The sequence below is a fragment of the Podarcis gaigeae genome, assembly GCF_964106915.1.
Source record: "Podarcis gaigeae genome assembly, chromosome: 16".
Classification (NCBI taxonomy): Eukaryota; Metazoa; Chordata; class Lepidosauria; order Squamata; family Lacertidae; genus Podarcis; species Podarcis gaigeae.
In genome coordinates, this window is record NC_139693.1 from 26,033,378 (window position 1) to 26,045,253 (window position 11,876).

Here is an 11,876-nt window from a genome sequence, read left to right on the forward strand (position 1 = left end):
TACAGTGGTACCTCAGGTTTAGTATTTAATTCGTTCCGGAGGTCTGTTCTTAACCTGAAACTGTTCTTAACCTGAAGCACCACTTTAGCTAATGGGGCCTCCTGCTGCTGCCGCACCGCCGGAGCCCGATTTCTGTTCTTACCCTGCAGCAAAGTTCTTAACCTGAATCACTATATTTCTGGGTTAGCAGAGTGTGTAACCTGAAGCGTACGTAACCTGAAGCGTATGTAACCTGAGGTACCACTATACAGCATCCTGTCCATACAGTGGCCAGGATAGTTAAGAAAGCCCAACAGAGACTTCATCTCCTCAGAGTATTGAGAAAGAATATTGTCAATCAACATTTGATGATCTCCTTCTACCAGTCCACAATAGAAAGTGTCCTTTCATACTGCATCATGGTGTGGTACGCTGGTTTGACATCATCTGATAGGAAGTGCCCACAGAGGGTGGTGAATACAGCACAAGATATTATGCCCGTGAATCCGCTGGATGAAATAGCGGAAGAATGTTGCCTCAGGAGAGTGAAGGAAATTCTCAGGGATGATTCACACCCTGGCCAGCACTTTCTTGATCTCCTGCCCTCGGGCAGAAGATATAGAAGCATGATTAGTCACACCAACAGGATAAAGAACAGCTTCTATCCATGGGCTGTTAGGCTACTGAATGAAAAGATGACAACAGGGCAACTGACTTTCGGGTTTGGTGGGTGTGCATCAGTAAACGAGGGGAATTAAGACTAAGAGAGCTGAGTGGGGGTGCTCGTGTAATCTCACTGTATAGAAGTTGTACAAGTGACAATAAAGTATTTCAGTTTCCAACCAGATAACACCATGGGAAACCAGCAAACAGGACTCGAACACCAGAACACTCTCATTTCCTGTGGTTCCTGGCAACTGAGATTCAGAAGTGGTGCTGTCTCCAACCTTGGAGCCTGAGCGCAGCCATCACAGCTAGTAGCCACCGATAGCCCTCTCCTCCGTCAATTTGTCCAATCCTCTTTTAAAGCAATTCTATGAGTCTAAAGGGATGCGGGTGGCGCTGTGGTCTAAACCACAGAGCCTAGGGCTTTCCAACCAGAAGGTCGGCAGTTCAAATCCCCACAGCTGGGTGAGTGCCTGTTTCTTGGTCCCTGCTCCTGCCAACCTAGCTGTTCGAAAGCACACCAGTGCAAGCAGATAAATAGGTACCACTCTGGCGGGAAGGTAAACGGTGTTTCCATGTGCTGCTCTGGTTCGCCAGAAGCAGCTTAGTCATGCTGGCCACATGACCCGGAAGCTGTCTGCGGACAAAGGCTGGCTCCCTTGGCCTACAGAGTGAGATGAGCACTGCAACCCCAGACAGAGTCTTCCGCGACTGGACCTAACGGTCGGGGTACCTTTACCTATGAGTCTATAAGCCCCAAATGCTACAGCTTTTCTTCACAGGGCAGCCGATCCCCTTCATCACTTGCATTTCCTTTTTCTAAACCTTTTCCAACTCTACGATATCCTTTTTGAGGCAAGGCACCCAGAACTGCAGCTGCAACATAGATTTGTACGACAACCCTTTTATAACAGCAGTTTCATTTTCAATTCCTTTCCTAAGGATAACCCCTAGCATGGAATTATTTTATTACTCAGGGTGGAGGCAGGAGCCCCCTTGTGGTAGAAGACTCCATTCACAAGCACATACACCCTGCCCCAGTTTGTTTGTTTGTTCATTCATTCATTTATTATTTGCACATTTAAAGGAGTTCAGGGAATCACCCATCCACCAGCACACCTTCATAAAAAAATCACACGAAACAATCCTCCTAAATTTGCGGCAGCAAACAAACTCAGCACGAAGATTTCTTTTAAGCCGGGTCTCCGATAGCTCCCCTGCCTTTTGAACTGGGTTGCCTCAAACATCACTTGCAGAATTTGCTGGTATCCAGGTTTTTGTAATCCTTGTTGTACGGAACCCCCGCAAAACAGATGGCAGCGCTGCGGTCACAATTACAGATGAAAGCCTCACACTCGTTATTCTTTTCTGGAGAAAGAAGATTTGGGAGAGTTCAGGAGTTCAGGTGCGCTTGAGCCCAGGTAACCCACCCTCTCCCTTTTAGGAAAGTAAATACTGCCCACGACCTCCTGGGGACGCAGTTCCCAAATACCTTTGAAACTGCCAGAGTTTAAGTCGGTTACCAGTGGACTTCTGAGTTTGATTCAAAGTGGTAGCACGAGCATATAACGTCGTAAGTGGCTTGGGACGCAAGTTAACCAAACAAGTCCCTTCCCCAATAACAACCATCAGCAGGTGAGGTCTCGGTGGCGGTGCCTCTGCCATGAGGGGTTGCTGACCCCCCTCCCCCCGACAGGCCCTTTTCGGTGGTGACTCCATGTTTGTGGAATGCCCTCCCTCTGGTGAGGATGCACCTGCCTCCCTCGTTACTGACTTTCAAGGGGAATTTAAAAACATTCCTGTTCCCCTAAGTGCGTTGAGTGGTTGAAGAATACTGCTCCTGGCAACCGAGAGATCACTGGATGAGAAAATGTTTTAAACTGTTTTTAGAATGTTTGGAAGCATGGGCGTAGCCAGCAGGGGGCAGAGGGAGCAGCTGCCCCCCCATCAAATAAATAAAAATACTTAAATGACCAATTGCATCGTTCCCCCTTAAAATAAATCCTGGCTACGCCCAGGTTATATTTTCTGAGAATCCTCCGGAAAAATAATCTCTCAAAGGACCTGTTGATGGCATTTTACCATTGAACTGTTGAGAGTGTATTAACTTATGGTCTGTGTGGTTTGAGAGCTGCATGGTCTGGGGAAAAACAATGCTGTCCAGGGTTGTAAAGACTGCAGAGAGAATAACTGGGTGCACTCTTCCCACCTTGGATCAAATCTACGCTTCCAGGTATCATAAGAAAGCTGCAGGATAGTGCGCACCCCAGAAATGATCTCTTTCAGCTTCTGCCTCCTGGAAGAAGGTACAGGGATATAAAGACTAGGACTAGCCGCCTGAGAAACAGTTTCTATTCAAATACGATTTTGGTTTTAAAAGCAGTGTAAGGTAGTCTCTATGGGAGTATATTGTATTTAATTATGGGGTATCAGAGTTTTTAGGGGGCTAACCAGGCTGGGATAGCAGGCTTGTTGGTTTTTGAATGCCTGATGTAGATTTTTTCAATTTTGTTGTTCTGCATTGGACAATGACAATAAAGATTCTATGGAGGTCTTTAAGCAGAGGCTTGACAACCATATGTCAGGAGTGCTCTGATGGTGTTTCCTGCTTGGCAGGGGGTTGGACTCGATGGCCCTTGTGGTCTCTTCCAACTCTATGATTCTATGATTCTAAGATTATTGTATCGTATTGTTTGGGAGAAAGAATGGATGGATGTGTTTGCTCCTTTGGGAGGAAGTGCAGAATATAAATTGAATGAATGAATGAATGAACGAGAACTTAAGAAAAGCCTACTGAATCAAACCAATGGCCCATCTGGTCCACTATCCTGCTCTCAAGGTGGCCAGAAGCATCACTGTTTCTAACTGTGAAGGCAGAGCATAGCCAATAGAGCTAATAGCCATTTATAGCCTCCTCCATGAATTTGCATGTTTTAAAGCTGTCTAGGTTGGTGGCTGTTATGTCTCCTGCAGGAGGGCATTCCATAGATTAGTTATGTGTTGCATGAACAGCTGCTTCCTTTTAGGTGTCCTGGATCTTCAACAGTGGTTCCACTAATCCACACAAACCCTTCAGCCTGAAATTGCCCTCATTCGCTCACTCCCTTTGTAAGGCAGATCCAGTTGACCTAAATGCTTGCACGCCAGTGTCTCTGTATCGTCCTCATATATTTTCCGACCACATCTGATTTGTAATCATAGGAATAAACCAGTTTTCCAAACTTGGGTCTCCAGCTGTTTTTTTTTGGACTACAACTCCCATCATCCCTGGCTAGCGGGACCAGTGGCCAGGGATGATGGGAATTGTAGTCCATAAGCAGCTGGAGACCCAAGTTTGAGAAGCCTTGGCATAAACCTTTTAACTATACCAGGCATTAGGAAACGGGCCTTTCAGGTGTTGCTGGATTCCAACTCCCATCAGCCAGAGCAGGCATGATGGGAGTTGTAGTTCAGCCATGTGTCGAGGGCACCAGCTTGGGGAAAGGTGCCCTTTCAAGCCTGGGACCAGATCCAAGGTTATAGAATCATAGAATTGTAGAGTTGGTAGAAGGGACCCCAGGGGTCTTCTATTCCAACCCTCCAACAATGCAGGAATTGTATCTGAAGAATCCCTGAGAAGTGGCCATCCAAGCTGTGTTTCAAAACCTCAAGTGAAGGAGAGTCTGTTCCACTTGTGGGGAAGAAAGTGTGTGCATTATCAACTGTGCCAGAGCCTCTGTTAAGCGTGGCATATGAAGTGCATTTACCTGTACAGGTGATTTCGGTGCCAGAGCAGGTGTAGGAGTAGGTCTTTGTGTAAGGATTGTCCAGGATGAAAGTGCAGTCCGGGTGCTTCTTGGCTGCGGAATAGCAGTTGTCGTGGATTTGGCAGCAGCTGCTCAGGAAGCAAAAGGAAAAAGAGAAAGATTCAGAACAGTTCTTCGGGCGCCTGACACAAATTCAGAAAGCTTTCTTGCTGGAAGAGACCAAGCTCTCTACCTAATCCAGAGAGTGGCAAGGCATCCGGAAGAATAAGAAGTCAAGACAACAGACTTTTTATAAAAGAATGGAAATGGTTTGCTGAATATTTACAGATAAATTGTAAACAGATAAGAACATTGGCAGGATTATTGTAATCACTTGCAGTTTTATAAGTGTATATATTTGAAGCAGATAAATAAACGAGCAAATTAAGTTAATTTCAGATAGGCAGAAGATATTAAAAACAAATTTTAAAAACCGCAGAAAGAGGGGGAAGGAAGTAAAGTTTTGAAACATTAAAATGGTTGTAGAATTAGTGAAATGTAGAAACCTGAAGAGCATCAATTTTTTTTATTAATTTTTTTAAGCGAGTGAGTGGCAAGGCAGGTTCTTCCCAGAAAATGCTGCAAGCAAGATATGATGGCAACCAGCCTCCTCAGCATCTGGAATTTAGAGGTAGACTGCCCCTGACTGGAGGTGTTCCATTCTTATCTCTCGAAAGAATTTAAGAGCAGCCATCTTGGATTAAGGCCAAAGGTCCATCTACTCCAGGATCTGTCCTCCCACAGTGTCAGCCAGATGGTTCCAGGAGCCCCACAAGCAAGAAGCAGCTTCGTCCAACCCAGGGAAGTACTCTCTCCGAACCAGGTAGCTGCAGGGGCGCCGACTTATAAAAAATATTGGGGGGGCCCAAGACCTCCAAACCGCTGCTGCTGGGGGAACGAAAGGGGCGAGCCCCGGGCTGCCCCGACCTTAAGTGAACCTGTGAGGGCCCGCCCTTTGTGGCAGCCGATTGGCTGCCACCGTGGGCGGTGAATATTAATGAGCTAGGGGGAATCCCCGCTTCTCGTGGGGCTGACGCCAGCAACGCGAGATTGTTGATGGGTCGAGAGCCTGCAACCCCACCCCCTCTCTAGATCGGGAGTGGCTTTGTTTTAACTCATTACTGAATGTATTTTAAAGGGTAACTATCGTCAAACAAGGAAAATAAAAAATACCAACATAATTTTGTGATTTTACAAAGCATAATATAACTAATAATTTTCTTAAATTATTGGGGGGGCAGAGCCCCCCCCCCAAACGAATTTTTGAGGGGGCTCGGGCCCCCTCAGGCCCCATGGAGTCGGCGCCTATGGGTAGCTGACATGACTAATCACTACCTCGTGAACAAGAGTCAAAGGTAGAGGGCACTACTTGTGGCAGCAAATTCCATGACCTGGGCTGTGTGAAGACATCCTTCCCTTGTCTTTCTATTTCAGCCTCACAACAGCCTTGTGGGGTAGGCTGGGCAGAAGTGAACCAGCACAGAGAACCATTGGCACTCTGGATGTTGCTGGACTATAACTGCAGTGGGTGGGGGGGGGTGAGGGGAAAAAAAACATTGGACTCAGTTATACAGCTGCAAATAATACATTTTAAGCATGTTGTGCATTATACAAATGTGACACTAGATGGTGATGGAGAGCTATGGCAAATTCAATATATTTTTCAAAACTTTTTTTAGAAAAAGCATTTTCAAAGCGTTTTTAATATGTGTCTAGATTCCACCATAGGCTAGCTCCCACACACCCCACAAACCTATGAGTTCATGGAAACACTCCAGGGAAGCCAAATAAACACAAGGAGGTTATGAAGTAGGCCTGTCGAGGGACCTGGCCTGGAAGAGAGTCGCAGGGGCCAGAGAGAGGGGGCTGCGGGGGCCAGGTTCTCCAACCCTGACTCATGCTATCATACGACCGAATGCTTTTCATGTGCTTTGACTACAACTCTCATCATGCTATGCTGGCCAGGCCTGATGGGAGTTGTAGTCCAAAACATTTGGAAGCCAGACAGTTGGGGACATTTGCTCCAGCGGGACCTACCTCATCTCAAAAACACAATGAGAATACACAATGGTGAGCAGAGGGTTTGAGTGCTTTAAGAAAGATGGCTGCTTACGTGTCCAGGGCATCAATTGGCGTCCCGCTGCCCCCCAAACCACAGTAGCAGCCGTAGTTGTTGTAATCCCTGAGGGGGTCACTGGATGGCATGGTGCATTTGATCATGTTACGGAATTGCCACAGGTTCCGGAGGACAGAAGCATGGGCAGTGCCCACTAGGAAACAAAGCGATACACATTCACACAAAAACTTCTCAGAGGATGGTGCATGCTCAGAGAGCCTTTCGAAAGCTCCTGTGTGTACGTATCTTTCTTTGGATTTAGGTAGTTTCCCACCTCTATAATGGCTGTATGTTTAAGTTTGCATTTCAGTTCCTTTTTTGTTTTTTGTTTATTTCCAAAACCGAAAAAAGAAAAATTACAAACATCAAATTCAACATCCATATTCATTTTCTAACATTACATAATTAACTAAATTAAAGTATACCTAATTACTCTAAACTTCTCTTTGCTGTATACAAATACAACACAGTTAGAAATTTTATGTTAAAGCTTTTATATTATAAATAATATTTCAAATTCCCCTATACCCCCGTTCCCCTTCACCCATGTGTGATCTCAATTTTTTTTAACTTATTCCGTCTTGTGTTGTTATAATTTAATCATTGTTCAATTGATTCTTTTATTATTTCCTTCCTTACCCCTGCACTTTTTACACATTATCGCATTTCAGTTCCTTTGCTCTTTAAAGTCTATTTATTTCAGTTCCTTTGCTCTTTAAAATGCATTTATTGTTCCAATGGCTTGAACTCACCACCTTGAAGCTAAGGGTCTTATGCTCTACTGACTGAGCTGTCCAAGCCATGAACAATGCCGGAAACAAACTAAATATTTCTGCCTGAACCCTGGGCATGCAGGGTTGCAATGAACATGCAGAGTTGTGACAGGCATACTCCTTGGAAAAGGACTACCAAAAAAACTGGCAGAGAGGAACTGAGAGAGAATGAAGGGCCTCGGACGTGAGATCTCCAGGCTGATAGCAGTTGGATTGATGAACATTTGTTGGGGATCAAAACCGGGAAAGGGGGGGGGGTGAGGATTGGGAATCCAAAGAGTTTGTTATCAGTATAAAAATTGGGGAATTCGTGGAAGAGAATTGAGGTCGACCTTAGAAAAAGATTTTAAGATTGATGCTTATAAGTCAAAATTGGTTATATAAAATGAACGAAATACAATAATGAACTAAATATAATAAGGTTAAAAAATTAGGGATAAGAACTTGTGGAACAAAAATTGGAATTGGAATGCAAGAAGGGGAGGCGTGGGGAAGTCATGGAAATAAGTTATTGAAAATAAGGTTTGTAATTGACTGTTTTTTCTATTTTAAAAAAAATCTTTTTTTCTTTTTTTTCTTTTTTCTTTTTTTTGTATCTTTTCTTTTTCTCCTTTCTTTTTTCTTGGAAAATTTCAATAAATATCTTTTAAAAAAAGAAAAGAAAAGCACAGGACTCTGCTGAGTTTGTGCAGCAGGAGCAATGGAATGGCCCAGCCATGCCAAAGAGCAGGCTTCCTCAACCTTGGCCCTCCAGATGTTTTTGGCCTACAACTCCCATGATCCCTAGCTAGCAGGACCAGTGGTCAGGGATGATGGGAATTGTGGTCTCAAAACATCTGGAGGGCCGAGGTTGAGGAAGCCTGCTCAAGGTAGAGACTCACTGGAAAGAGAGAGGGCTGGAGCAGGAACTCATGCAGAGATGTGGCTTACAGTTTGGGCTTCTAGGAGCTCTTTGGCAGATTTAACGCATCACTTTGCTTCAACTGCCCCCAGCATGCAAGTCTGGGAATTACCAGGTTAGAGTTGTGCTTCCCAGCTGGCCAAGCAAGAAGGGGAGGAAAAAAATTTATTTTGGGAATTAGTGTAAAACTAATGAATATTAGGGAAAATGTTGGAATGAAATTATCTGGTTTTAGTAGAAAGGATATAAGGAGTTATGTATAAATATGTTTTAAATTTTAAACCTTAAGGTATTTTATGGTAAGATAAGGTTAAATAAATTAAGGTAAATTGAATAACAGAATATGGTGAAAGATGGAAAGGATTTGCTGAGTTAACTAATAGGCTAGACTGTCAAGATAAATTATTCAAATAAAAATTGAGAAAGATGGAAAGAATTTGCTGAAATAACTAATTAAGTTAGAATACAAAAAGGGAGGTGTGAGGAGGTCAAGGAAATAAGCAAATGAAAGATGTAATATGGGATTTGTATTTTTCTTTTTTTGTTGTTGTTGTGGTGGTGTTGTATTGCTTTTTATGTATTTTTTTCTTCTTTTTTTGCTCTTTTTACTTTTTTTGTATCTTTGAAATTCTGAAATTCTGAATAAATATCATTTTAAAAACAAAAAAAAAGAAGGGAAGGCATGCAATGCTGGAACAAGAGAGAAGACTTTAGAGCATGGGTGTAGCAGAGGGGTGGGTACATGGAGTGCAGCTGTGCCCCTAAAACAAGTAAAACAATAAAAATAACTAACTGACCAATCGCAGATAGCTCAGTTCTGCACCCCCAACAAAAGTCCTGCCCCACCCCAAAACATAAATCCTGGATGCACCCATGCTTCAAGAGGTACACAGAACACCATTCATAGGCCAGGGTGCTTTAAATATTATAAAACTCTTGCTCAGGGTAAATTGTATCCAATGATTTCAAAGAAAAGCAAGAAAACTGTCTTCCAGACCACCTCAAAAACATTTTTAGAAAGTTCCCCCATGAAAGGGCTCGTGCAATATTACAGAGATTAGGTCACACACAGCTGTTTACACTCCAAATAGTTGTGATTGCAATATTTCAATTGCAAAAAATGGGGACTTCTAAAGTGGAAGGAGGAAGGAGCCACCCAGAAGACTTTTTTTTTTTTTTGCTTTTTAAAGGTACCCATTGTCTGAATCAGATATACAGATGGTTTCCTCTAAATCCACAGGTTTATTGCACCACTCAAATAGCAAAAAAGCACCCTAAAAACACCACCTTTCCAGGCCGATCAGAATGCATCTGCAAAGCAAGGAATTCGCAACTTCACTGGGTTGCAACTCACCTGATGCCAGGAGAACTAGGAGGAGGGTGAGGTTCATTTCGTCAGGTGTCCAAGTCCTAGTGGCCGTCCTTCACTTCCCTGCATCTTTATACCCTGCCCTCCCCTTGGCACCTGGATCCGAGATAAGAGTGCCCTGTTTACCTTTCTATAAGCATCCTTCTTCTGTTAGAGGTTGACCGGGGTGGGGGTGGTGGCTTGAGTGTCAAGCAAGGCCAGTGGAAAAGCAGCCATTCCCCTTTCCAATACACAGCTTAACCTTCACTAGAGAGGAATCTCATTTCAAAAACACCCTTTTAAAAACATAACCCTGGTGGTCTTTCCACCACCCTGCGCTCTACATGGGGCTAATTTTGAAGGTGACCCGGAAACTACAACTAGTCCAGAATGCGGCAGCTAGACTGGTGACTGGGAGCGGCCACTGAGACCACATAACACCAGTCTTGAAAGGCCTACATTGGCTCCCAGTACGTTTCCGAGCACAGTTCAAAGTGTTGGTGCTGATCTTTAAAGCCCTAAACGGCCGTGGCCCAGTATACCTGAAGGAGCGTCTCCACCCCCATCGTTCAGCCCGGACACTGAGGCCCTGCTCCAAGGGCCTTTTGGCGGTTCCCTCACTGCAAGAAGCCAAGTTACAGGGAACCAGGCAGAGGGCCTTCTCGGTAGTGGCCCCCACTCTGTGGAACGCCCTCCCACCAAATGTCAAAGAGAACTACTACCAGATTTTTAGAAGACATCTGAAGGCAGCCCTGTTTAGACAAGCTTTTAATGTTTGACAGACTACTGTATTTTAATGCTTTGTTGGAAGCTGCCCAGAGTGGCTGGGGAAACCCAGCCAGATGGGCGGGGTATAAATAATAAATTCTATTCTATTCTATTCTATTCTATTCTATTCTATTCTATTCTATTCTATTCTATTCACCACTCGATTCAAGCTGGGACTCAACCCACATAGCCAGTTTTTGTTGCCAGGACTAATCCTGGAAGGAATAGCAAAGGAGAACAGTTGCTGGATGCAAAACAGCTTAAATTAGGATTCCCGGGCAACGGGCAAAGCAAATCCCAAATTCCTCCTGCCCCAGGCTGTCTGTTTTAGAACTATAAGGGCCAGGTTGCCCCTGCCAGACTCCCCTGTTGTTTTGGACTACAACTCCCATCAGACCCAGGCCAGGAGAGTCAAATCCTCCTGGGGCTGCTGGGAGTTAATAGTGCGAAACCTGTAGAGGGCACCAGGCTGGAGAAAGGCTAGCTAATTCTGTCAGCACCGAGTGATCGAAGGATGTTTCCTAACCTAAGTGAAGGCACCAGGATTGAACAAGAGAGCCCTCCCAACTGATGGAAGGCACTGATGGTGTCAGGCAATCATCATCATCATCATCATTTTATTATTTGTACCCTGCCCATCTGACTGGGTTGCCCTAATCACTCTGGGTGGCTAGAGAAGGATGGTCTGTTCAGTCTCTCCAAGGCCTCATTACAAGTGGGTACACATGTTCAACCATAAACCACCGTCTTGGAACCTACAATCAAAAAGCAAGGCCTTGATGCCACGAGGGGCTGCCCAGTTGGCACTGACCTGTGACGGGGCCTTTTCGGTGGTGCTTCCCCGGTTCTGGAATGCCCTCTTTGGTGAGGTCTGCATGCCTGTCTCATTACTGACATTCAGGACGGATATGAAAACATCTTTTTGCCCAGGCATTTGATGGCTGATATGCACTGTTTCTGGAAACTCTTGAGATCATATGGAATGAGGTGTTTTAAACTGGTTTTTAGAATGTTTTAAGAATGCTCTTTTTTTTAAAAAAAAAAAATGTTTTACTTTGGCTGTGTTTGCCACGCTGGACTCCTTCAGAATGAATGAATGGATAGAAATGTACTCTACCACAAACCTTTGGGGCCTCTTGAACTTTTCCATTCATGCCACTTAAGAAATGATATTCTCAAAACAACCCTGTGAGGTAGGGTGGGTTTTTGAGTTTGTGACTGCCTGATGCAAGGTCACCCAGTGAGATTGATGACCAAGTCAGGATCCGAGCCCTGGTCTCTCCCAGGGCCTAGATCAGCACTCTAACCACTATTCCACGCTGGCTCTTGTTGGCCTTGGCTCGACAAAAGCAAACCCAAGATGGCTTGGGTGCTTTGCAAGCACTACACACACACACACACACACACACACACACACACACACACACACACCCCGCAGCACTTAAGCTGCATTCTGCTGGCTAATGACACCTGTGCAAATGGAAATAATTCATAAATTGATTGTGCGAAAATCAACAGGTGCCCCCCCCCCCGCCATTAC

At 44.6% G+C, this 11,876-nt stretch overlaps 1 protein-coding gene across 2 annotated transcripts; it reads right to left on the reverse strand.

Annotated features, from left to right (window-relative positions):
- Nucleotides 1–1,686: 1,686 nt before the first annotated feature.
- On the reverse strand, nt 1,687–9,720 carry PLA2G1B (phospholipase A2 group IB). Of its 2 annotated transcripts, none has more exons than XM_083717798.1 (4): nt 9,575–9,720; nt 6,544–6,700; nt 4,392–4,519; nt 1,687–2,013 (listed from the first exon to the last, which is right to left on the reverse strand). In XM_083717798.1, exons 1-4 carry the CDS (start codon nt 9,609–9,611, stop codon nt 1,892–1,894), a joined length of 444 nt encoding a protein of 147 aa, XP_083573924.1. In that variant the 5' UTR covers nt 9,612–9,720; the 3' UTR covers nt 1,687–1,891. The 2 variants fall into 2 exon arrangements, with proteins under 2 accessions (XP_083573924.1, XP_083573925.1); XM_083717799.1 differs by lacking the exon at nt 9,575–9,720 and adding an exon at nt 8,250–8,371.
- Nucleotides 9,721–11,876: the final 2,156 nt, after the last annotated feature.